We start from the raw sequence: 24,151 nt of genomic DNA on the forward strand, positions 1-24,151 counted from the left end.
CACTATAATACGTGTATGGAGTAGGTGGTGTCATTATACACTATAATACGTGTATGGAGTAGGTGGTGTCATTGTACACTATAATACGTGTATGGAGTACATGGTGTCATTGTACACTATAATATGTGTATGGAGTAGGTGGTGTCATTATACACTATAATACGTGTATGGAGTAGGTGGTGTCATTATACACTGTAATATGTGTATGGAGTAGGTGGTAAATAATTATTTTCTGGACATCTCTTGTGTAAATAATAATGAATCGTTGTACTGTGTCTCAAAATGCATGCTTCTGGCTATTAAAAAAGTCACACCTTTTATGGGCAGATTCAGGATGGTAAAAATCTGAGAAGCAGGAAGTCTGGGGGTCACCTTTAGGCCCAGGTTCAAGGCAAAGCACTGGTGGGAACCCAAGCCCCCTTAATCTCCTGTTTTACTATAGTTTAACGACAAATCTGATAGTATTTTAGTACACATCAAGTGTAAATTGTGTATATTAAACTCACCTAGTTGAAATAGTCACTTGTAGTGATATATATCATAAACAAGAAAATATAATAATAATGTAACTTTATTAAAATGATTAATTTCAGTCATCTATGAAAACAAAGTGATACTGAGTATTAAAAATCATTTATTTCAAACACCGATTGACACGAGTTTCGATGAGGACATGTAGACAATCTCATATAATCATCTTTTGTCAGTATCATTGTCTTCTCTTTTAAATAAACTCCCTCAATAGGCATCTTCTATCACTCGCCTCAATGATTTTAAAAAGATGTTTTGCTGCATTTTTAACTGAAAGGTGAAGATATGCAATAGACTTCTTAGGCCATGCCAATTTGTAATCTAGTTCATCGGATTCGCCGCTTCTATTTGTAATAAATCCAAATTATAATTATTATCAAAAAATAATATCCGCCCGCGTGTCCAAAATATCTGCGTAAAATATTTTCAACTTTTTACAACAAGCGCACAAACGATCTTGATGCATGTTCCTGACAAATGAAAAGAAGGCTCTCGAAAAATGTCCTAACAGTGTAATACGGTGTTTAAGTTATTCATGATATATATCTTAACACATGTATGTACGATACTTTATAACACTGGATTGGAAGTTGTTCCTTATACTGCAATCGAACTGGAAGCCGAAGAAAATTTTGAAGCTCTATTCGATGCCACTATTTAGAGAACATCGACAGCGTACGATTGATTGATTATATATTGTTCTCAGTCTCTCTTGAGAATATTTCACTCACATGAAGACGTTACCATTGGCGGTGAAGGGCTGCAAAATTTTTGGCCCATGCTCAGCGCTTATGGTCAATGAGCAGGGAGGGATCTTTATCGTGCCACACTTGCTGTGACATGGGTCTCAGTTTTTGTGGTCTTATCCAAAGAACCGCCCCATTCATTCGCCTCTTACGACAAGCAAGGGGTACTGAGGACTATTCTAAATCGGATCGACAGTTAATGACAAATTCACAAAAGGTTTTTGGTGATTATTAATTATGTGTGTTCTATTAAAATTCAAGAAAATACTAAAAGCAATACACTGGAGATTTCAAAATTGGACATGTCCCTAGCAATATGCATAGATCTGAATCGAAAGTTCGTAGAAATGAAACTAAAATAAAATTCTTTAAAAAGATTTTATGAATTAATGTTGCAAAGTACATGTATTAGGTATGAAGAAAATGAAGTCTTTGAAACCTGAAATACTTCTTATTTATTGTAAACTATATCAACAAAGTTGAAAAATGTTAAGTTCACGTGGTAAACAAATGATATCTGATGATTTTAGATCTTTACATTTATTATTCAATTAAAATTATTTATATTTCTTGTATTCGCTCGCCTCATAATTTTATCTCCAAAATAAAAAATAATATTTGTAAAATAATTTCGCCCTCTCGCCTCACTTTTTTTGTTTGAAAATCCGAAGAACTATTTTACAAATTGGTGTGGCCTTAACTTTTGTTTTCTGGACTTTTTCACCATGCTCTGATTTAGGAAGCTGAAATTTAGTATGTGTTTACTATTGTATGTTTACAGATCAACTTTCAGTTTCGTCACAGTTGAGTGATTCTTTAAAAAAAAAATTTTTGTACCAAATATAGTTTTCTGGACTTTTCCCCACTAGCTTTAACTTAGGAATAAGTGGCTATTGAATGAATAGATACACATTAGTTTTCACTTCTTGGTACAGTTGAATCATTCTAGGAAAAAATGTAAAACTCAGTAGTTAAGATTTTCAAGTAAACCTTTCACAGGGTCTATGTGTAAAAGGAGCTTAATCTTGCTACACGATGTAACAATACCATTAAAACATGGCAGGATTTTGTTTTAAAACTTGGATGATAAAGGTCAATGTACATGCAACATAGAACTGTATGTACCAATCATACATAATGACTCCTAGGGCCATTATTCTTAACTTCATTCTGGCACCCATCAAATTTCGACAATTCGCATATGGATCATTTCAAGTACAATCAAGAATATAGATGGCTTCTCTCATGTTTGTGATCCACCGACCAATTGGTTGGCAGATACTTGGGCTTCATAGTGTCCACAAAATGTTGCCTCCAACGTCTTTCAAAATTATATATTCCCCCGTGTCTTCTGACATACCGGATAACACCCTTGCCATGAGGGAAATACTCGTCATTGATTGTCCTGAAACGAGGAAAACTTGGATAAAGCTGATACCAGGCCTGGATTTCTCAAAATAAACTTAAGTCAAAACTTGGACTTAAGTCTGAGATTTTACTCAAATTTGATCACTCAAATAAAAGGAAAACTTAAATCTAAGTTTGAGATATTTTGAGAAATCAAAGCAAGATCTGATGTTTTTTAGATTCAAGCCTACTCCCTACCATGGTGCTGGACACCATTATGCAGTGTTCGAAATTGGTTTAAAACTTGGTATAGACCATGGGTCTATGCCAAAACAAGATGACATAGACCTCATCAAATTGGCATAGACCGCAACATTGAAAAAAACAACAACACAAATTTAGAACATTGTTATTGTCTTCTATAAATGTACTTAGAAAGCATATTTTCTTTCCATTTCCATAACAATGTCCTCCTTCCTCATAACGTTTATCAGATGTTAACTTTTGGGATAACTCTATTGCTTTAAACCGAGAAAACCGGCATGGACAATTTGGTCTATCTCAATTATAATTGGCATAGACCAGCGTCATTTGACATAGAGGTCTGTCGGTCTATGGTTAATTTCGAACACTGATTATACCTGTATACTGCAGTGAGATGCTGCATAATAAGAATATTGCAAAGCAGAGGGATCCCCTAAAACTGGACAAATTTAGAAATGTTTACATTCAAGTATCATATTTTCCCCATTATAGATTGTGTACAAAATAAAAGTATATTCTAAAAATTTGGATTACATGTACATATATAGACACCAGTATCTCACCTATAGTCCATGTCTGCTGCATCCTGTAGGAGTTCATCTGATAGGTCAGTCACTCCATAAAAGTCCTTCACAATCACCGCCAGCTCGGCCTTTCTCGCCTCGGGAATCTTATCCCTCTCTTTTTTGGATAACAAGGCCCTATCACATAAATTACAAGTAGATTTACCTCTGTAACACTTTTACTGAACCTTATACTACCAGTATATGTGTAGAATTATCTCCTCTCACAATGCGTGTACGATGTATATGTGTAGCATTATCTCCTCTCACAGTGCGTGTACGATGTATATGTGTAGGATTATCTCGTCTCACAGTGCGTGTACGATGTATATGTGTAGAATTATCGCCTCTCACAATGCGTGTACCATGTAGGTCGTGATTACAATATAACAATTACAGTGAACATGCCTATAATGATTTCATGTTGACAGTAAAGTGATTTTCATTCCATGTAGTTTTGAAATACATTATAAACTTGTTGGATATAACCAATTACGTTAAATAACGAATCGAAATTGTTCCTCCCCAGCACTTATAGCTGCTGGTATAAGTGTGTTTTACTGTAAAAGTAAATATGTCTATACTGACCTTGTAAAAGTAAATATGTCTATACTGACCTTGTAAAAGTAAATATGTCTATACTGACCTTGTAAAAGTAAATATGTCTATACTGACCTTGTAAAAGTAAATATGTCTATACTGACCTTGCAGCTGATCGAACTTTCTGTAGATCTTTGTCAGCATGAACTTTGACTGATGACCCCATGTCAATGGGACACCCACTCTCATCAGCCAGCTGGTATCGTAGAACTGTGTCGAACTGTGTGCTTTGCTGATGACACGGCACACACAGAAGGAGAACATCATGAGAAGCATGGTCCTTCAGTGAGGTGGGGAAAAACCTAGGGATTAAACTAGTCTTACTACTCCACTTATATTGAAGTCACTTGTATTGAACTATCTGTTATATTGACATTAAAATAAATCCCTAGTAACATTATCTTGGTAGTTCAATATCTGTTATATTGAACTTTGGATATAATGAACAATTCAGGTCGGTCCCTTGAATTTCAATATTTTCTGAGTAAAATGTACATGTACATCTATTGATAAGAAATATAACCAAATTCAATACCAATTATATGATTAATCATTAAATCTTAGCTCATCTGAGCCAAAGGTTCAAGTGAGCTTTCCTGATAAAAATTTGTCTGTCGTCATTGTTGTAAACTTTTCACATTTTCATCTTCTACAAAACCACTTGGCCAATGTCAATCAAATTTAGTACAAAGCATCCTTGGGTGATGCGGGTTAAAGTTTATTCAAATGGATGGCCATGCCCCAGTCAAAGGGGAGATAATCAATAAAAGGCAAAAATAGGGTAGGTTCATTTAAAAATCTTCTCAAGAACCAGTGGGACAGAAAAATTTATACTACAATGTTTGACCTTGATGTCTGACCTACTTTTAAGAAAACCTAACCCAGTCAATGTCTTCTGAACTATTCAAAGTTGGCTATCATAATCTACATATAGATTTCTTGTGGAAAGGCCTTTCATTTCACACATGATCTTTGACCTTGTGATCATAATGTTGAAGTTTGACCCAAATTTCAAAATTTAACCTTACTCATGAGTCATGACTTTTTGAAAAGTCAGTGATAGGACTCACATATTTCATATGTGCATTCCTTGTGACAAAATCTTTTTCTCAGTACCAAAGTTTCCAAACTTGTGACCTTGACATTTGACCTAATTTAAAGAAAACTTAACCTATTAAAATTAATATCTACTGAACTATTCAAGGTAGGGTTTTCATATTTTTTGTACAGATTCTATATGGCAAAACCTTTCATTTGATACTATGGTGTTTGAACTTGTGACCTTGGGATTTGACCTACTTTTAAACAAGAGGCCTATGAGCCACATTACTCACTCGAGCCACCTTGGTCTTGCCATTGTTCAAGGTCAACAACAAAGTATAACAAGGTCTTGCAATAAACAATCTATATACAAAATGTAAAAGCCCTACCTTAAATAGTAAGGTTTTTAATAAAAAGGTCAAACCCCAAGATCAAAAGATCAAACACCATTGTGTCACAATGTCTTGCCATAATCTTTATACGAAATATGAAATCCCTACCTAAAATAGTTCCTGATATACTTAATAGGTATTGTCTTGTTAAAAGTAGGTCAAACTAAGAGTTCAAGATCACAAGATCAAAGGCAGTGATATGAAATGCATTGCCATAATAATTTCATAAACAAGATATGACAGATCTACCTTTAGGTTAGATAGTTCAGGACATATTGAATAGGTAAGATTTTTAAAAAGTCGGTTAAACTTCCAGTCCAAGGTCACAAGATCATATATCATTGGATCTCATGTAAGGTCTTGCCATAAGGAATGTACATGTATATACAAAATATGAAAGCCCTAACTTGAATAAAGCTTTCATGAAAATTTCAACTTTTCGGACCTAATGGTTCTTGAGAAGATTTTTAAAGATTTTCAATACATATTTGCAAGTAAAATTTTGATCGCCTATTGTGACCACATCCTAACCTCAGGGATCATGATTTGATCAAACTTGAATCTGCACTGTCAGGAAGCTTTCATATCAATTTGAACTTTTCTGGTCCAGTGGTTCTTGAGAAGAATTTCCCCATATATTCCCATGTAAACTTTGATCCCCTATTGTGGTCCCATCTTAACCTTGGGGGCCATGGTTTTAAGAAACTTGAATCTGCACGATGTTAGGAAGATTTCATGTAAATTTCAACTGTTCTGGCCCAGTGGTTCTTTAAATGACCCCACCCTATTTTTGCATTTTCCTAATTATCTCCCCTTTGAAGGGGCATGACCCTTCATTTGAAGAAACTTGAATCCCCTTTACCTAGGGATGTTTTGTGCAAAGTTTGGTTGAAACTGGCATGCTGGTTTTGGAGAAGATTTTAAAAATTTGTCAGTGTATTTTGACTATCATCTCTCCTTGGAGAAGGGTGTTGCCCTTCATTTGAACAAACTTGAATCCCCTTTACCCAAGGATGTTTTTTGCCAAGTTTCATTGAAATTGGCCCCTAGGTTCTGAAGAAGAAGTCGAAAACATGAAAAGTTTACAGACAGATGGATGGCGGGTTATCAGAAACACTCACTTGAGCTTTCAGCTCAGGTGACCTAAATACCCTAACCTATTCAATATCTCCTGAACAATCTAAGGTGACTGGTCTAGAGCTTTCATATTTTGAATACAGATTTCATATGGCAAAACCTTTCATTTTATACCACGGTCAATACTGGTACCTTGACCTTCTCCAGAATGCAAGGTCATGTTCGTCATACTGGTGTTAAGGCATTCATATGTTGTGTGGATTGAAGTTCAATTATGTCATGATCCTTTGGGGCTAATTTCTTTGGAAACAAGGGGGTTATTAATTTTCGGTCTTTCCTATCCCTCATCAAATATAAATAACCCCCTCGTTTTCACAGAAATTACTTTGGGGCTAGGTTGGGTTCACAATATGGGGTAAAAAATTTTCATTTGAAGTAAAAAAAAGCTTTTAAAGATCACAATAGCAGGGCCATGGTAACTTGATCTGGTGAATGATACTGTTCTCTTGATGTGGTATCAGATGGCTGCAGATTAAGAGTATTGTAGTATTGCAGTTTCTTTTTTATATACGGTAGCTATAAGTAAAGCAATGCATAATCCCTTACCTGTGTCTTATATTTTAAAGTGACCTTTGTTAAACATGCATACAGCATATGAAGTACAAAAAAAAAACATAAAGACATACAAGGTCACCTTGTAATACTTTAGCTTTAAAGAAACCAATACCTGTAGTTACAAAGTAAAGGAAACCCCAAAACTGACACCCAGGTCACCAGGTTGTGGGCATACAATGATTTCTGACTTGAAGTTCGACAATTTTAATTAATTAAACCAGCCAATACTTGGGTTTTATAGAATATGATGGAACTTTAAACTTAGCTGATTTGAACATATTTCAAAGTGAATATCTACAATGAGATTGCATATTACGAAAGAGGTTCATGGCTCACAACATTCACGTGAATAACCTTACCCATACAGGGAGACTTTACAGCATGAATCTTTAAATCTCTGTTGTGGACTTTGACTCTGGGGTCATGTAATGAAGAAAGAGGCCCATGAGCCATAACACTCACCTGAGTCACTGGTTTTTTTTAAGCTCTAAAAGATTTTTTGCAATCTTTATTCCCATGAAGAATTTTGACCCCATATTGTGGCCCAAACTTAACCCCAATAGGTCACAACATAACCATAATACAAGGTCACACAGTAGAAAATCCTGGTATGCAGTGTAAGGTCTTGCCATTAGGAATGTACAGTACCCGCAACGTTATTCTTGACATTCCTATCGTGCTTTATCATGCATGTATCCTATCGTATCGTGCGTGTATCCTATCGTATCGTGCATGTATCCTATCCTATATCAGGTTTTCCATTTTCTATCGTGTTTTGCGTTTATCAGGTCTATCGTGTATCGTATTTTGCGTGTATCAGGTTTTCCGTTTATCGTGAAAATCGTTTATCGTGTAACTTCGGAAACTATCGGGATCGTATATTAAATCTAATGAAAAAGTAAGATACTTTCCGAAAGCTTTATTCGTTTTGTTAAAGAAGCTATTTTTAGGAATCGAGGAAAGACAGTATATTTGAAGGAGAACATAAAGCTGTCGATTTTAAGTCAGAAAAAGAGCTATATGTCTGTCCAGAGAGGGTGAAAATTTATCACAATTTCATTCTAAGTAGTCTGGAAAGTAGGCAGTGGTTTGCCGAGCAAACCGAGGACAGTAAAACTGAAAGCTCCTTCATCTGGAGTTCATCAACATTTCCTTGTCTAGAAACAATTATTTGTAATTAATACTAACAGAGAAATAGGATGTTCCGATCTGAAAGGAAAAATCAGTAAATTACATTGTTTATTACATATATTTTAATAATGGTTCTTTTTCTTCCAATTTTGTTCACCTGTATTCAACTGATATACCAACTACTGAACTTGTGCGCGTTCTTATCTATCTGATTTTGTGTATCGCCCGTGTTTTGACAGTAAACATTCTCAGGGACATTGTATTTCACACATTTAGAAGATTAAGTTTTAAAAGAGTGCAAGGGTATATTGCATCTCCCAAAATTCTGCTCAATTGGGCACGATTCAGCTGTCATCATTGTTTTTTTTTTAATTTGTACATGTACACATATACCAATAGTCGTACGTGTAGATACTGGAAATTTATGCTGGTTTTGATGATTATTTGAATTTTTTAAAATTGCTAAACACAAACATTTTAAAGCGTTTCTAAATTGCGACTTTAAATCAAGTCGGGTGTCTATATGTTTTTTATAGTTTATTTATTTTTTGTTAACAAAATATCAATTCATATAAATATGTTCCAAGTACTTTTGACTATCAATTATCACTCATAGTGTAGAAATATCTAACATATGGGCATATGGTGTAGTGCAGTGGATTGTATTTAAAGTGGTCATTATGAAAATAATTGTAGTTGTTGAATGAGCGGTGAACTCAGAGCTTGATGCAAAATAACCCCCCTCCTCGCTACACACAAAATATCACTTGGTTTTATTTGATATCCAAGATAATAGACATTAGAATAAGAGAGCTATTGAAGCATGATATCGCTATATTATATTACATTTTGTTAATTCCATGTTTAATTGCTAAACGCTCGGCATCAAGTGAGATGACCTTAAAAACATATGAGTGAAATATTCTCGAGCGAGACGTTAAGCAAGATAAAAACCAATCACTCCATGTATGATTCATATATTAAACATTCATTGTGACAATATACGTTTTAGAATCATTGGCTGAGAAAATTCATATAGATATCAAATAATGAATTCAATACCGTATATAGTTTAGCTTCCGGATTTTAGCTGTAATGACGTTAAAAAAACATAAATAGAATTAAAAAAAAATAAAAAATAAACGTACAACCGTGGATAAATAAATATTATGCTTTAGGTATATATTGAGTATTGAAATCCTTCAATATTATTATCAACATAATGTAATTATTTTGTATGTATCAAACTTTCGTTCTGTCTAAATTGTTTCTAAATTTACAACATTTCTATCAGGTTTTCCGTTTATCGTGAAGATCGTTTATCGTGTTTTATGTTTATCAAGTCTATCGTGAAAATCGTTTATCAGGTTTTGCGTTTATCAGGTTTACCGTGTATCCTATCGTATCGTGCGTGTATCCTATCGTATCGTGCGTGTATCCTATCCTATCGTGCGTGTATTGTGTTCTATCGTTTATCATATCAAGAATAACGTTGCAGGTACTGTATATACAAAATATGAAAATCCTTCCTCAAACAGTTCATGAAATATTGCCTACATTAACTTTTCTTAGAAGTATGTAAAAATCCAAGGTCAAGGTTAAAAAAAGATTAAAGGTCTTGTCACATGAAATGCATATATGAATTTCAAAGATGTATCACTCACCATTCAAAAGTTATGAGCAAGGTTAAGTTTCAGTTGAAGTTTTGAAATTTGGGTCCACACAACTTGGGAAAGTTTGCATTTTGATATTAGTGTGACCCTGCTAATCTTGAAAAGAATTTGTTTTAAATAATTTTCTGTACATTCCCATATAATTTTTGATCACCTACCCTACTCCTGAATTGAACAAACTTGAATTTGCACTACCTGAAGATGCTTGCATATTAACATCACTAATCATAGCCCTGCTGTTCTAAAAAATATCTCTACTTTAAAAAGGGCTGGCACTTCATATGTACAAACTTGAATCCTCTTTGCCCAAGCCTGCTTTGTGGCAAGTTTGGCTGAAATCATCCCTATGGTTCTGGAGAAGACGTTGAAAATGTTAAAAGTTTACAGACGGATGGATGCTGGACAAATATATAGAAAAGCTCACTTATACATTAATCAATTTGTATTCTGTATGAAAGATTAACAAAAAAAATTCAACGTATTTGAATGTAAGATTTCAAACCTTGCCCTGGATAAAAGGGGAATGGTTTGAACAATCTAATATCAACATAGCATGAAGATGCTTGAGTTTTGAATGGATTTATTGTACCCTTGTTCTTGAGAAGATAAAATTCACAGTAATCCCTCACTATATCACCCCCCCCCCCTTCATGACGTATGCCAGCACGAAACGTCACTACTCATGCCTTTATGTATTTTCAATCATAAAATTTAAAACATCTACAGAATTCTATTTGTCTTCAGCAGTACCTCCTGTACTCCTTTGGAATAACTTGCTTCCTGATCAGATGCTCCCCACTGCCACAGACTACGCAGATGTTATCTTTCTGTTGGAGGTAATAGTCTTCTTGACTGTCAGGACGACCTTGAGGTTCAAAGTTCAACCTTACTCTCAAAGGGTCATCACTAACTTTCTCTGTAAAAATAGCATTGAATTGAGCACAATGTTTCTCATTTGACAAAAAACATTACCTGCATCAGTAATTAGAGGTAGTTTGTGAGTTTTTGAAGCTGAGTTTTAATTCAGTTTGAGAGAGTAGATGCATTGTAAAGTGAAGCATCATCAAAGTACACTATATACTGTGGCCTTGACCTATAACCTTTTATTTCAAAAGTCAGTAGGCATCTCTCCCTCTGTAACACGTATAAGATACAATTCTTGAATGCTATAGTGTCCAAACTTGGGTACGTCACTATTATTTATGTCCCATCCAACTTTGTAACAGAAGGATGAAGAGATAGGTTGGTGTGATTCACTGATGAAGCTGTCACAGATAAAAGGATTATCAAGATGTCTGAAGGCCCACATGCACAGACACTTGAATTTGCAATATATTGAAAGAGATAATTCTACAGTAAATCTATAAAGTGGAAAATTCATTTTGCCATGTTGAGCTGTATTTACAGTACAGAGATGTAAAATGATCACCTGCTATACACTTGATGGAAAATAAATATACAATGCTTACACTTGATATAAAATTATTTGCATACATTACTACAAAAGTTGTATCTTTTATCATAAATTTGTAAAACAGGAAGGGAGAAAAGGCAATGACAAGATTCAAACCCAGGCCCCCTGAATCTCTACGAGTCAGGTGTTCTACCAACTGAGCTAATTGAACCTGTCTGATCGACACATTCTTCCCTCCTTAAATGTCTTCACATCAAAATCTAGGATCTTTATCCATGGACAAGCATTATCACCTGTCAGTTCATGGGGCTGGTTTACGGCACCAAATGTAACAGGAAGGTAGAAAATGCAACAGACCAGACAGGGGTTCAGATCCAGACCCCCTAAATCTCTAATCAGGTGCTCTACCAACTGAGCCATCTGGCCACTGATGATTAACCCCGTCTGACCACCACACAAGTAACTTTTATCCATGGGACCTTTATTTTTGCTCTCGAGGATCTCGCAAAATTACACATAAATAAAGTGCTTGCAAATAAAACGTGATTTATAATACCTGCCAGTCCTTTCTCAATGTACCACTCAGTTTTCCTGATATCACATGTCTGGATCTGAACCCCCTAAATCTCTAGTCAGGTGCTCTACCAACTGAGCCATCTGGCCACTGACCGCCACACAAGTAACTTTTATCCATGGGAACTTTATTTTTGCTCTTGAGGATCTCGTAAAATTACACATGAAGTGCTTGCAAATAAAACATGATTTACAATACCTGCCAGTCCTTTCTCAATGTACCACTCAGCTTTCCTGATATCACATGTACACAGTTGTTCTCCGTCAGGAGCCAGCAGCAGGCAGTTATAGTACAGGGGGCGCTGTCGTACGACATATGCTCTGCCATCCTTTAAAGATTTTGTTGTGTCTCCTGAGGCATTTCCACTTTCTTCTTCATTCTACTTAACACAGAAACACATTCTTTATGAATGGTTGAAAATAAATCATAAACACTTACAAATTACTCCCTCTCACTGCATGAAGATGTACTCAAGTCTCTTGTTAGTATTTTTAAAGTAGATGTGTCAGTATTACACAAATACACCTATCAACCATTAATTCTAATTATCTCCCTTTGTGGGGTCAGTCAAAGGTCAATCACAGAGTATAGTTAAGTTTTCCTTCTTTACCCTACCAAATGTAAGGGGTTACTACTGTGAATTATAGCTAATTATTAAGTTTTCATACAAGTTTATGGGTTGCCCCTCCCTGTGGCATTATTGTAGTTGACTGCATTAATTGATGAAAACATAGCAAATGTTAAAGCTACAGGTCAGAAAATTACAAAGGACAACACACGGAAACAAGATTTTTTTCCACCGGAAAATGGCTGACAATTTAAGGGACATAACTTATGGTGAGTGTTGATGCATGTTTGTTTTTAAGGACATGGAAGTGGACCTTATAGTGAATTATTAAGATACTTATCAGATTACTTACACGTGTAACAGGAAGGGAGAAAATGAAATGGACCAGACAGGGATTCGAACCCAGGCCTCCTGAATCTCTAGTCAGGTGCTCTACCAACTGAGCTATCTGGTCACCGGCGATCGAACCCTGCTGACCACTACATATGGAATCCTAAATAGACTTGTAAGAGACTAACAAGGAAGATTTGACCATTGGATAATGAGCCCTGAGCAAGACAACTTACACAGCATTTCATGTCTTTTCAAATATAAGTTCAAGTCAAAACTAGAGAAAAAAAAATTTGCAATGACAGGGGCATTCTTAAATTCAAGGATGATACATGTAACTATGATGAAAGTAAGTTAATATTTACAGGAAATTGAAACCTGCTCATACTTAAGTTATCATTATAAAGGGACACTAAAAATCTGATTAATCTGTAAATGATCATTATAAAGGGACACTAAAAATCTACTTAATCTGTAAGTGATCATTATAAAGGGACACACTAAAAATCTACTTAATCTGTAGGTGATCATTATAAAGAAACACACTAAAACTACTTAATCTGTAAGTGATCATTATAAAGGGAGACTAAAAATCTACTTAATCTGTAGGTGATCATTATAAAGAAACACACTAAAAATCTACTTAATCTGTAAGTGATCATTATAAAGGTACACACTAAAAATCTACTTAATCTGTAAGTGATCATTATAAAGGTACACTAAAAATCTGCTTAATCTGTAATGATCATTATAAAGGTACACACTAAAAATCTACTTAATCTGTAAGTGATCATTATAAAGGGAGACTAAAAATCTACTTAATCTGTAGGTGATCATTATAAAGAAACACACTAAAACTACTTAATCTGTAGGTGATCATTATAAAGAGACATACTAAAAATCTACTTAATCTGTAAGTGATCATTATAAAGGGACACTAAAAATCTACTTAATCTGTAGGTGATCATTATAAAGAGACATACTAAAAATCTACTTAATCTGTAAGTGATCATTATAAAGGGACACTAAAAATCTACTTAATCTGTAAGTGATCATTATAAAGAAACACACTAAAACTACTTAATCTGTAAGTGATCATTATAAAGGGACACTAAAAATCTACTTAATCTGTAAGTGATCATTATAAAGAGACATACTAAAAATCTACTTAATCTGTAGGTGATCATTATAAAGAAACACACTAAAACTACTTAATCTGTAAGTGATCATTATAAAGAGACATACTAAAACTCTACTTAATCTGTAAGTGATCATTATAAAGAGACATACTAAAAATCTACTTAATCTGTAAGTGATCATTATAAAGGGAGACTAAAAATCTACTTAATCTGTAAGTGATCATTATAAAGGGAGACTAAAAATCTACTTAATCTGTAAGTGATCATTATAAAGGAACACACTAAAAATCTACTTAATCTGTAGGTGATCATTATAAAGGGACACTAAAAATCTACTTAATCTGTAGGTGATCATTATAAAGGGACACTAAAAATCTACTTAATCTGTAAGTGATCATTATAAAGGAACACACTAAAAATCTACTTAATCTGTAAGTGATCATTATAAAGGGACATACTAAAAATCTGATTAATCTGTAGGTGATCATTATAAAGGGACACTAAAAATCTACTTAATCTGTAAGTGATCATTATAAAGAAACACACTAAAACTACTTAATCTGTAAGTGATCATTATAAAGGGACACTAAAAATCTACTTAATCTGTAAGTGATCATTATAAAGGGACACTAAAAATCTACTTAATCTGTAAGTGATCATTATAAAGGTACACACTAAAAATCTACTTAATCTGTAAGTGATCATTATAAAGGGACATACTAAAAATCTGATTAATCTGTAGGTGATCATTATAAAGGGACACTAAAAATCTACTTAATCTGTAAGTGATCATTATAAAGGGAGACTAAAAATCTACTTAATCTGTAAGTGATCATTATAAAGGGACACTAAAATCTACTTAATCTGTAAGTGATCATTATAAAGAGACATACTAAAAATCTGATTAATCTGTAGGTGATCATTATAAAGGGACACTAAAAATCTACTTAATCTGTAGGTGATCATTATAAAGAAACACACTAAAACTACTTAATCTGTAAGTGATCATTATAAAGGAACACACTAAAAATCTACTTAATCTGTAAGTGATCATTATAAAGGTACACACTAAAAATCTACTTAATCTGTAAGTGATCATTATAAAGGGACATACTAAAAATCTGATTTATCTGTAGGTGATCATTATAAAGGGACACTAAAAATCTACTTAATCTGTAAGTGATCATTATAAAGGGACATACTAAAAATCTGATTTATCTGTAGGTGATCATTATAAAGGGACACTAAAAATCTACTTAATCTGTAAGTGATCATTATAAAGGGACATACTAAAAATCTGATTTATCTGTAAGTGATCATTATAAAGGGACACTAAAAATCTACTTAATCTGTAGGTGATCATTATAAAGAAACACACTAAAACTACTTAATCTGTAAGTGATCATTATAAAGGAACACACTAAAAATCTACTTAATCTGTAAGTGATCATTATAAAGGTACACACTAAAAATCTACTTAATCTGTAAGTGATCATTATAAAGAGACACACTAAAAATCTACTTAATCTGTAGGTGATCATTATAAAGGTACACACTAAAAATCTACTTAATCTGTAAGTGATCATTATAAAGGGAGACTAAAAATCTACTTAATCTGTAAGTGATCATTATAAAGGGACACTAAAAATCTACTTAATCTGTAAGTGATCATTATAAAGAGACATACTAAAAATCTACTTAATCTGTAAGTGATCATTATAAAGGGACACTAAAAATCTACTTAATCTGTAAGTGATCATTATAAAGAAACACACTAAAACTACTTAATCTGTAAGTGATCATTATAAAGGGACACTAAAAATCTACTTAATCTGTAAGTGATCATTATAAAGAGACATACTAAAAATCTACTTAATCTGTAGGTGATCATTATAAAGAAACACACTAAAACTACTTAATCTGTAAGTGATCATTATAAAGAGACATACTAAAACTCTACTTAATCTGTAAGTGATCATTATAAAGAGACATACTAAAAATCTACTTAATCTGTAAGTGATCATTATAAAGGGAGACTAAAAATCTACTTAATCTGTAAGTGATCATTATAAAGGGAGACTAAAAATCTACTTAATCTGTAAGTGATCATTATAAAGGAACACACTAAAAATCTACTTAATCTGTAGGTGATCATTATAAAGGGACACTAAAAATCTACTTAATCTGTAGGTGATCATTATAAAGGGACACTAAAAATCTACTTAATCTGTAAGTGATCATTATAAAGGGACACACTAAAAATCTACTTAATCTGTAAGTGATCATTATAAAGAAACACACTAAAACTACTTAATCTGTAATGATCATTATAAAGGAACACACTAAAAATCTACTTAATCTGTAAGTGATCATTATAAAGGGACATACTAAAAATCTGATTAATCTGTAGGTGATCATTATAAAGGGACACTAAAAATCTACTTAATCTGTAAGTGATCATTATAAAGAAACACACTAAAACTACTTAATCTGTAAGTGATCATTATAAAGGGACACTAAAAATCTACTTAATCTGTAAGTGATCATTATAAAGGGACACTAAAAATCTACTTAATCTGTAAGTGATCATTATAAAGGTACACACTAAAAATCTACTTAATCTGTAAGTGATCATTATAAAGGAACACACTAAAAATCTACTTAATCTGTAAGTGATCATTATAAAGGGACATACTAAAAATCTGATTAATCTGTAGGTGATCATTATAAAGGGACACTAAAAATCTACTTAATCTGTAAGTGATCATTATAAAGGGAGACTAAAAATCTACTTAATCTGTAAGTGATCATTATAAAGGGACACTAAAAATCTACTTAATCTGTAAGTGATCATTATAAAGAGACATACTAAAAATCTGATTAATCTGTAGGTGATCATTATAAAGGGACACTAAAAATCTACTTAATCTGTAGGTGATCATTATAAAGAAACACACTAAAACTACTTAATCTGTAAGTGATCATTATAAAGGAACACACTAAAAATCTACTTAATCTGTAAGTGATCATTATAAAGGTACACACTAAAAATCTACTTAATCTGTAAGTGATCATTATAAAGGGACATACTAAAAATCTGATTTATCTGTAGGTGATCATTATAAAGGGACACTAAAAATCTACTTAATCTGTAAGTGATCATTATAAAGGGACATACTAAAAATCTGATTTATCTGTAGGTGATCATTATAAAGGGACACTAAAAATCTACTTAATCTGTAAGTGATCATTATAAAGGGACATACTAAAAATCTGATTTATCTGTAAGTGATCATTATAAAGGGACACTAAAAATCTACTTAATCTGTAGGTGATCATTATAAAGAAACACACTAAAACTACTTAATCTGTAAGTGATCATTATAAAGGAACACACTAAAAATCTACTTAATCTGTAAGTGATCATTATAAAGGTACACACTAAAAATCTACTTAATCTGTAAGTGATCATTATAAAGAGACACACTAAAAATCTACTTAATCTGTAAGTGATCATTATAAAGGTACACACTAAAAATTTACTTAATCTGTAGGTGATCATTATAAAGGTACACACTAAAAATCTACTTAATCTGTAAGTGATCATTATAAAGGGACACACTAAAAATCTACTTAATCTGTAGGTGATCATTATAGTAAATCATGATTACAGCTAAGTGATTCTAATTCCTTGTAGTTTTAAAACATATTATGAACTCATTGGATACATAACAAATTACATCTATAATGAATCAAGATTATTCAAACCCAACATTTTGCTGTAAGCATGTTTTACTGTATAAACATACACTTCTCAGTAACAAGAACATCAGATTAAAAAACCAGAGACCATAAAACAGTGACTAATTTTCAAAGTCCAAGGGGAATAACTTTGAAAAGAATTGGAATGGAAGGTATCAAGAAGTTAAAAATGTTCAATTGTTAATGCAAGACAGATGACAACAGACGCTGACCAATTGAAATAGGTCACCTGAGTTTACTTTGGTACCAAAAGAAATTACTGTACCATCTCATCAATTGTAAATGTACATTTATTGACAAAATTCTTAACAGAGATTGCTCTACATGTATGTATTTCAGACACCCTTGCTCGTGCGAGTTTTTTCATTGAAATTTGACAGTAGTTTCCGCATTTGTTATACAATGAATGTGTATGTGTACATGTATCACCAAATCGATGATGTTAACAACATGATATCACTGTCATATTGCAGTACTCATTATACCTTTGTTAACTGTTCCTCCAGGGCATGTGACAACCTTTGAATAGCTCCTGGTCTTGTCCCGTTGCTGCAGCTTCTCTTAATAGTGGCCTTTGCACTCTGACCTTTGAAAGGCAAGTCCACTATCCCCTGACACATGGATCTGGCAGTAGTCCAGAATTTCGGGTCCAAGTCATTTTTCATAAGTGCCTTTTCAGAAATATGAACTTTTCTTCCAGCCATTTTGGCCATAACAAGATGTGTGAATATATCTACCCCTACCAAAGCATCTTTTGCTGCATATTCTATCTGAAATAAAGCACAATATAGAGATTAAGAAAATAAAAGTCACATGATTGACCTCATGTGTGAAGTCATGTGTTGTATAGTAGGTGTTTAAAAAAATACATGTAATATAAAAGTGAGAAAATAATTTTGGTGTTACTTGTTAATGCTATAAGTTGTTGGCCAGTCTATAAATAGCAGTGAAGTCTGTTTAAGTTTAAAGCACACGGCTTGATGTAATTGCTGACACATGGAATTTGTGGTCTCAAAATTTCTGTCAACTGTTGATCCAACTTGATTAAAATCAGATCTTTGATCTGTTCCAGTAGCAGATCTAATCACGACATATTACCATATCTGTATATCTATAGTACATGTACGTAAAGGTTTAAATTCTGTCATAAAAGTGTTCTATGTGTTGATCGTGCAGGTTTTCATGATAAACCAAGGGGTGAATATTACCAATTATATCACATTCAAGCTTATTGGGCATAATATTCTAATTCTTAATACTTTATCTTGTACACTATTCTATGTCTGACACAGAGACAGATATTGAATTTTCACATTTCATTTTTTTAATCTAATCATCTTTAAAGTTTATACCAGGGCCTGAATGTTATCTTTTTCCAGCAAAGAGGACTTTTAACGAAAGGTCCATGGGCCACATCACTCACCTCCGTAACCTTGCTCCTGCTGTTGTGATTTTTAAAAGATTGCTTTCAATCCCATGAAAAATGTTGACCCCATACAACCACAAACGGTCATGACATAACCTAACATGAATTCACACATGCAATGCCTCAACACCAATATGACTCACATGACCTTGCTGTTCTGGAGAAGGTCAAGATCATAGAGCATGGTTAAAATGAAAGGTCTTGCCATAAGAAATGTATACAAAATATGAAATCCCTACATCAAATAGTTCAGGAGATATTATCGCAATTCACCTTTGAATTAGAACGCTTTGGCCGATATAGTATTGCGTTGTGTGACTACACAATTGAATGAGACGATTGAACAGTTTGAATGACATGTTTGATGTAATACAACAAGAGTTTTCATTAGCCGATTACAGCCCGCCCACTTTCTAGAGCGGATTCAGGTGATCAGATAAGATGAACGGACTAGAAAATTACTAGCTGGAGAACTGTAGCTCTCTGAAAAAAAATATCGTGACAGAACAGAGAGCTACAGACCCACCTCTTATAAAAACCTTCGATTTATGGGGCACAAAAAGCTGCGCACGGTTGAGGCCTGATATCGGTGTATTCTTGTGTTGCTGTCACATAAATTCAATATTAAAAAGATCTTAACATATTTTCCTACTATACTTGTGTCCAAACATACCTTCAAATATTCATTAAAGCCACACACGACCCGAAAACTCACAGCTTCAAATGACTTCGTTTGTTGACGTAGCCATGTTAGGTAGCCGGTCAATTCGAACTCTGTTGCTATTGGTATCTATTCATAAAATTGGTTGTAAGTTATGTATTCGCTCTTCATTTATTATCAACACGAATAATTTATAGAAATTAAAAAATATAGTTTTTCTAAAGGTAAAATAAGCTCTTGATTAAAGAAAATGCTACATAAGCCCATTATGGGCCTCGTGTGGCAGAGATGGAGACCAGCCCAGACAAATGAAAGCCGCATTGCCGTGAGTTTAGCTATTTGAATAATTATCATTTAATGAAACTGGGATAATATATTATTCAAAATATTTAGCTAAAATATTTGTGGGGTATTAGTTCACATCTAGACGCTATTGTGCCAGTATGGAATTGAACCGGGATTCGAATTGACTGGCTACCTAACATGGCTACGTTAACAAATGAAATCATCAAAAGCTGTGAGTTTTTGGGTCGTATGGGGCTTTAATAAATATTTGAAGGTATGTTTGGACACAAGTATAGTAGGAACATATGTTAGGAATTTTTTAATATTAAATTTATGAGACAACAACACAAGAATACAACTTTTTCTCTTTCTTCCTTCGAAGTTTGTTTCCATCTGGCCATCATGTTTTCAAATGCCGACTACTCCTGTATAAGAGAATTTGGGTGGACTTATATACATATGGACCAATCAGAGTTTCTGTTGCATTTCGCAATTGTATTACAAACAGATTCAATTGTGTCGTCACACAACACAATACTATATCGGCCAAAGCATTCTAATTCAAAGGTGAATTGCTATAATTCGATTAAATAGCTTCTTAAAAGTAGGTCAAACTATAACGTGAAGGTCACAAGGTTAGAAACTTTGGTACCAAAAAAAAAGGCTTAGTTACAAGGAATGCATATAATAAATATGAGAGCCCTTACATTCACTATTCAAAAGCCATGCATAAGTTTAAGGTTTTGAAATTTAGGTCAAACTCAAAAGTCAAGATCACAAGGTCAAAGATCATGTATTAAATGTAAGGCAAATAAGGAATCTATATGCACATTATGAAAGCCCTATCTTGAATAGTTCAGGAGATAATGAATAGGTTAGGTTTCCTTAAAAGAAGGCCAAACTCATGGTCAAGGTCACAAGGTTAAAAAACATTGGTACCAAAACAGGTCTTGCCAAAAAAATGTGCATATGAAATATGAGAGTCCTATCACTCACCATTCAAAAGTTATGAGCAAGGTTAAAGCTTTAGACAGACAGATTCCCGTGGGGATCCAGGTTAGAATAGGTCCTCAGTACCCCTTGCTTGTCGTAAGAGGTGACTAAATAAGGCGGTTCTTCGGGTGAGACTGTAAAAACCGAGGCCCCATGTCACAGCAGGTGTGGCACAATAAAGACCCCCGTCCCCTGCTCAAAGGCCGTAAGCACCAAGCATAGGCCTAAATTTTGCACCATATTATCATTGTTTGTATAAGTATATAAATTACCATTTAAAATCAAAACTGACCTCACAATGCAATGAATGTTTTGAACGCATTTCAAAGCTCTGGGAAGTCTTAACATATCTGCATAGGGAGATAAAGATTAAGTGAATCAGACACTTGGCTTGCGAAGATGACGGTAAAGTGATCTTCATTCTCTGTACAAGTAGTTTTAAGACATATTAATTTTATAATTCATTGAATAGCAAATTACTGTAGTAGTTAGGGCTATACCATGGTTATCGGCCTGGGTAGCTCAGTGGTTAGAGCACCTGATTAGTAATGCAGTGGTCCTGGGTTCGATTCCCGGTCCAGCCATAGATTTTCTCCTCTCTCCTTTAAGCTACATTACGTTTTTATAATGAATCAAAGCTGTTCTTCCCATGCACTTCACTATAAGCTTGTTTTACCGTTTACCTAATTTTCACCTAAAATCACCTTTATATCTTGAAAGAAGGCTTATATTGGCTTAGCCTGCTGCTAATTCTTGTCATGTTTCACTTTATTGTTCATAATTAATATAAGGCAGTGAAATTCTCTATATTTACCTGGTCCTCTGTGTATGTTTCAGCTTCCCAGTTACTTCTGCGAACGCTATCTTGTTTGTCAAGCTGAATGCCTAACACTTCTTCTGCTATACTCTTCAGGCCAGGATTTTTTCTTTAAAAACAAAAAACCCACAAAATTATATGAAGGACCATAATATGTACTAATATTCCGTTTCTCTACATTTACCATACGTTAAAAAGAAATGTTCAAACTTATTTACATACATGTATAAACTTTGCAAGAACATTTCAGGAAAATTAAATTACCCTTTATCCATAAAATACCTAGTATTACTAATTTCTGTAAATGTTTTGAGGTGGTTAATGCATTAGTACCAAACTTTTATTCAATGGTTTGATAAAACACCTCTTATGTGGTATGATTTCACCATCCAAAGAATGATACAAGCTCTCAATTATTTCATATGAATTTTTTGTGATTTTTTCCAGAATGATAAAAAAGGTATTTTGTTTTCGAATAAGAGATTCTAGAGTTCAAATTTTGCTGTGATTTGGTGCATGATATGAAGATTTAATAATACATGCGTAGAAGACTCAGATAGATAAACTAATCTTTTAAATAAAAAATATTCATGAAAATTGAAAACATTATTGTTCAAATTTTTCAAATCTATGGATAAAATCTTTATGGCCCAAGGAGAGCAGGATTCCTGAAATTTACAATTTATATCCCCCTTATCCCAAAGGTACTTCATACCAAATTTGAAAAGAATTAGAATGATAGTTACATGTATCAAGAAGTTAAAAATGTTTGAATTATAAACACAATCGTTGACCATTTTGGTCCCACCCTGATACCAAAACCCTTACCCCTTGGATCATGAATTTTACTATTTTGATAAAGGACTACCTGCTCTTTCTAAATATCCATATAGAGTGTTAAAACCTAAACCTTCAAAATAGCTTTACAAAGCAAACAATTCAGATTTTATTTGTTTGCCATTTGAATCTGACTCTTTTAACAGGAATCTTTAAAGTTTTTATTTCGATGAAATCCATTTAAAGAGATAAAAAGTCCCGGTTGCATCATGACTGATTCATGCCAAACATATTAAAATTTTCAGCATCTTGGATCCATGCCAAAACCCACTCTGGAGGTAGACTGACAGATTTACTACCCTGTTTGTACTGTATATGTATATATGTACAGTGAAACTTCTCCAAACCGGCCCCTCAGAAAACCGGTTCTCCCTGAATATCGGCCAGTTTTCATGTATATATGTTTGTACCTCATGTACCAGTGATCTGGTTTTGAGTGAATAAAGAGAGATGAAATTGACAATAAAAGGTTTCAATCAAACATCCCAGATTCATAACTCAGATTTGGTTTCTTTGTAATTACACACAGATCTAATATTCCTCGCATCCAAATTTTGTACAATTCCAGTGTTTTTACTTACACATTGTAAATTCCCCTTGTACGTCCCAGTACATAACGTAAGTCAACACAGCCTTGAACTACAATTCCATGGTCCTTAAGGAGTTTTTTTCCATCGTCAATGCTTGCTACACCTACTTTCAAAATGCTGAAAAATTGGAGTATCAATTAAAAGCATGTACTTTTGAAATCAAGAGGATAATTATGTAGTCAATTTGTAATCTTAAGAGCATGCATGTCCTGTCATTTAGAGCTTTCAAACTATGGTGTTTCAGTGTTCAAAATCGGTTTAAAACTTGGTATAGACCAAACTATTCGGGTCTATTCCAAGACAAGATGACATAGACCTAATCGAATTGGCATAGACTGCAACATTGGAAAAAAAAATAACACAAATTTAAAACATTGTTATTTATACTTTTAATGTAATTAGAAAGCATATTTTCTTTCCATTTGCAAAACAATGTCCTCCTTTCCTCATAACGTTTATCAGATGTCGACTTTTGGGATAACTCTATTGCTTTAAACCTAGAAAATCGACGTAGACAATTTGGTCTATCCCAATTACATTATTGACATAGACTGGTGTCATTTGACATAGACTTGGTCTATTGATCTATGGTTAATTTAGAACACTGGTATTTTTGAGAGATGCAGCTGTGCATGCAACCAGCAAACCTTAAAAGCAGCACAGTATTATTATAATTATATTCATACTCCACATGTTTGAAAGCTGTTTTACTAATGAAGTTTGCATGCCTTATACATCCAATAAAACCTTTCAAGTGGGGATCTAAGTGTCGAAT

General features: G+C 33.6%; 1 protein-coding gene across 3 annotated transcripts in view; it reads right to left on the reverse strand.

Annotated features, from left to right (window-relative positions):
• Nucleotides 1-555: 555 nt before the first annotated feature.
• The window catches only part of LOC125667841 (exonuclease 3'-5' domain-containing protein 2-like), a 29,904-nt gene continuing 6,308 nt past the window's right edge, over nucleotides 556-24,151 (reverse strand). For all 3 annotated transcript variants that reach the window (XM_048901503.2, XM_048901504.2, XM_056148500.1), the window contains exons 4-12: nucleotides 23,368-23,493; nucleotides 21,947-22,058; nucleotides 18,253-18,537; nucleotides 12,167-12,347; nucleotides 10,731-10,896; nucleotides 4,156-4,353; nucleotides 3,452-3,589; nucleotides 1,973-2,682; nucleotides 556-829 (exon numbers count right to left, since the gene is read on the reverse strand). In XM_048901503.2, coding sequence (XP_048757460.2) covers nucleotides 2,499-2,682; nucleotides 3,452-3,589; nucleotides 4,156-4,353; nucleotides 10,731-10,896; nucleotides 12,167-12,347; nucleotides 18,253-18,537; nucleotides 21,947-22,058; nucleotides 23,368-23,493 — 1,390 coding nt within the window. In that variant the 3' untranslated portion in view covers nucleotides 556-829; nucleotides 1,973-2,498. The remainder of the gene's footprint in view (nucleotides 830-1,972; nucleotides 2,683-3,451; nucleotides 3,590-4,155; nucleotides 4,354-10,730; nucleotides 10,897-12,166; nucleotides 12,348-18,252; nucleotides 18,538-21,946; nucleotides 22,059-23,367; nucleotides 23,494-24,151) is intronic.

The sequence above is a fragment of the Ostrea edulis genome, chromosome 9 (genome assembly GCF_947568905.1).
Source record: "Ostrea edulis chromosome 9, xbOstEdul1.1, whole genome shotgun sequence".
Lineage (NCBI taxonomy): Eukaryota > Metazoa > Mollusca > Bivalvia > Ostreida > Ostreidae > Ostrea > Ostrea edulis.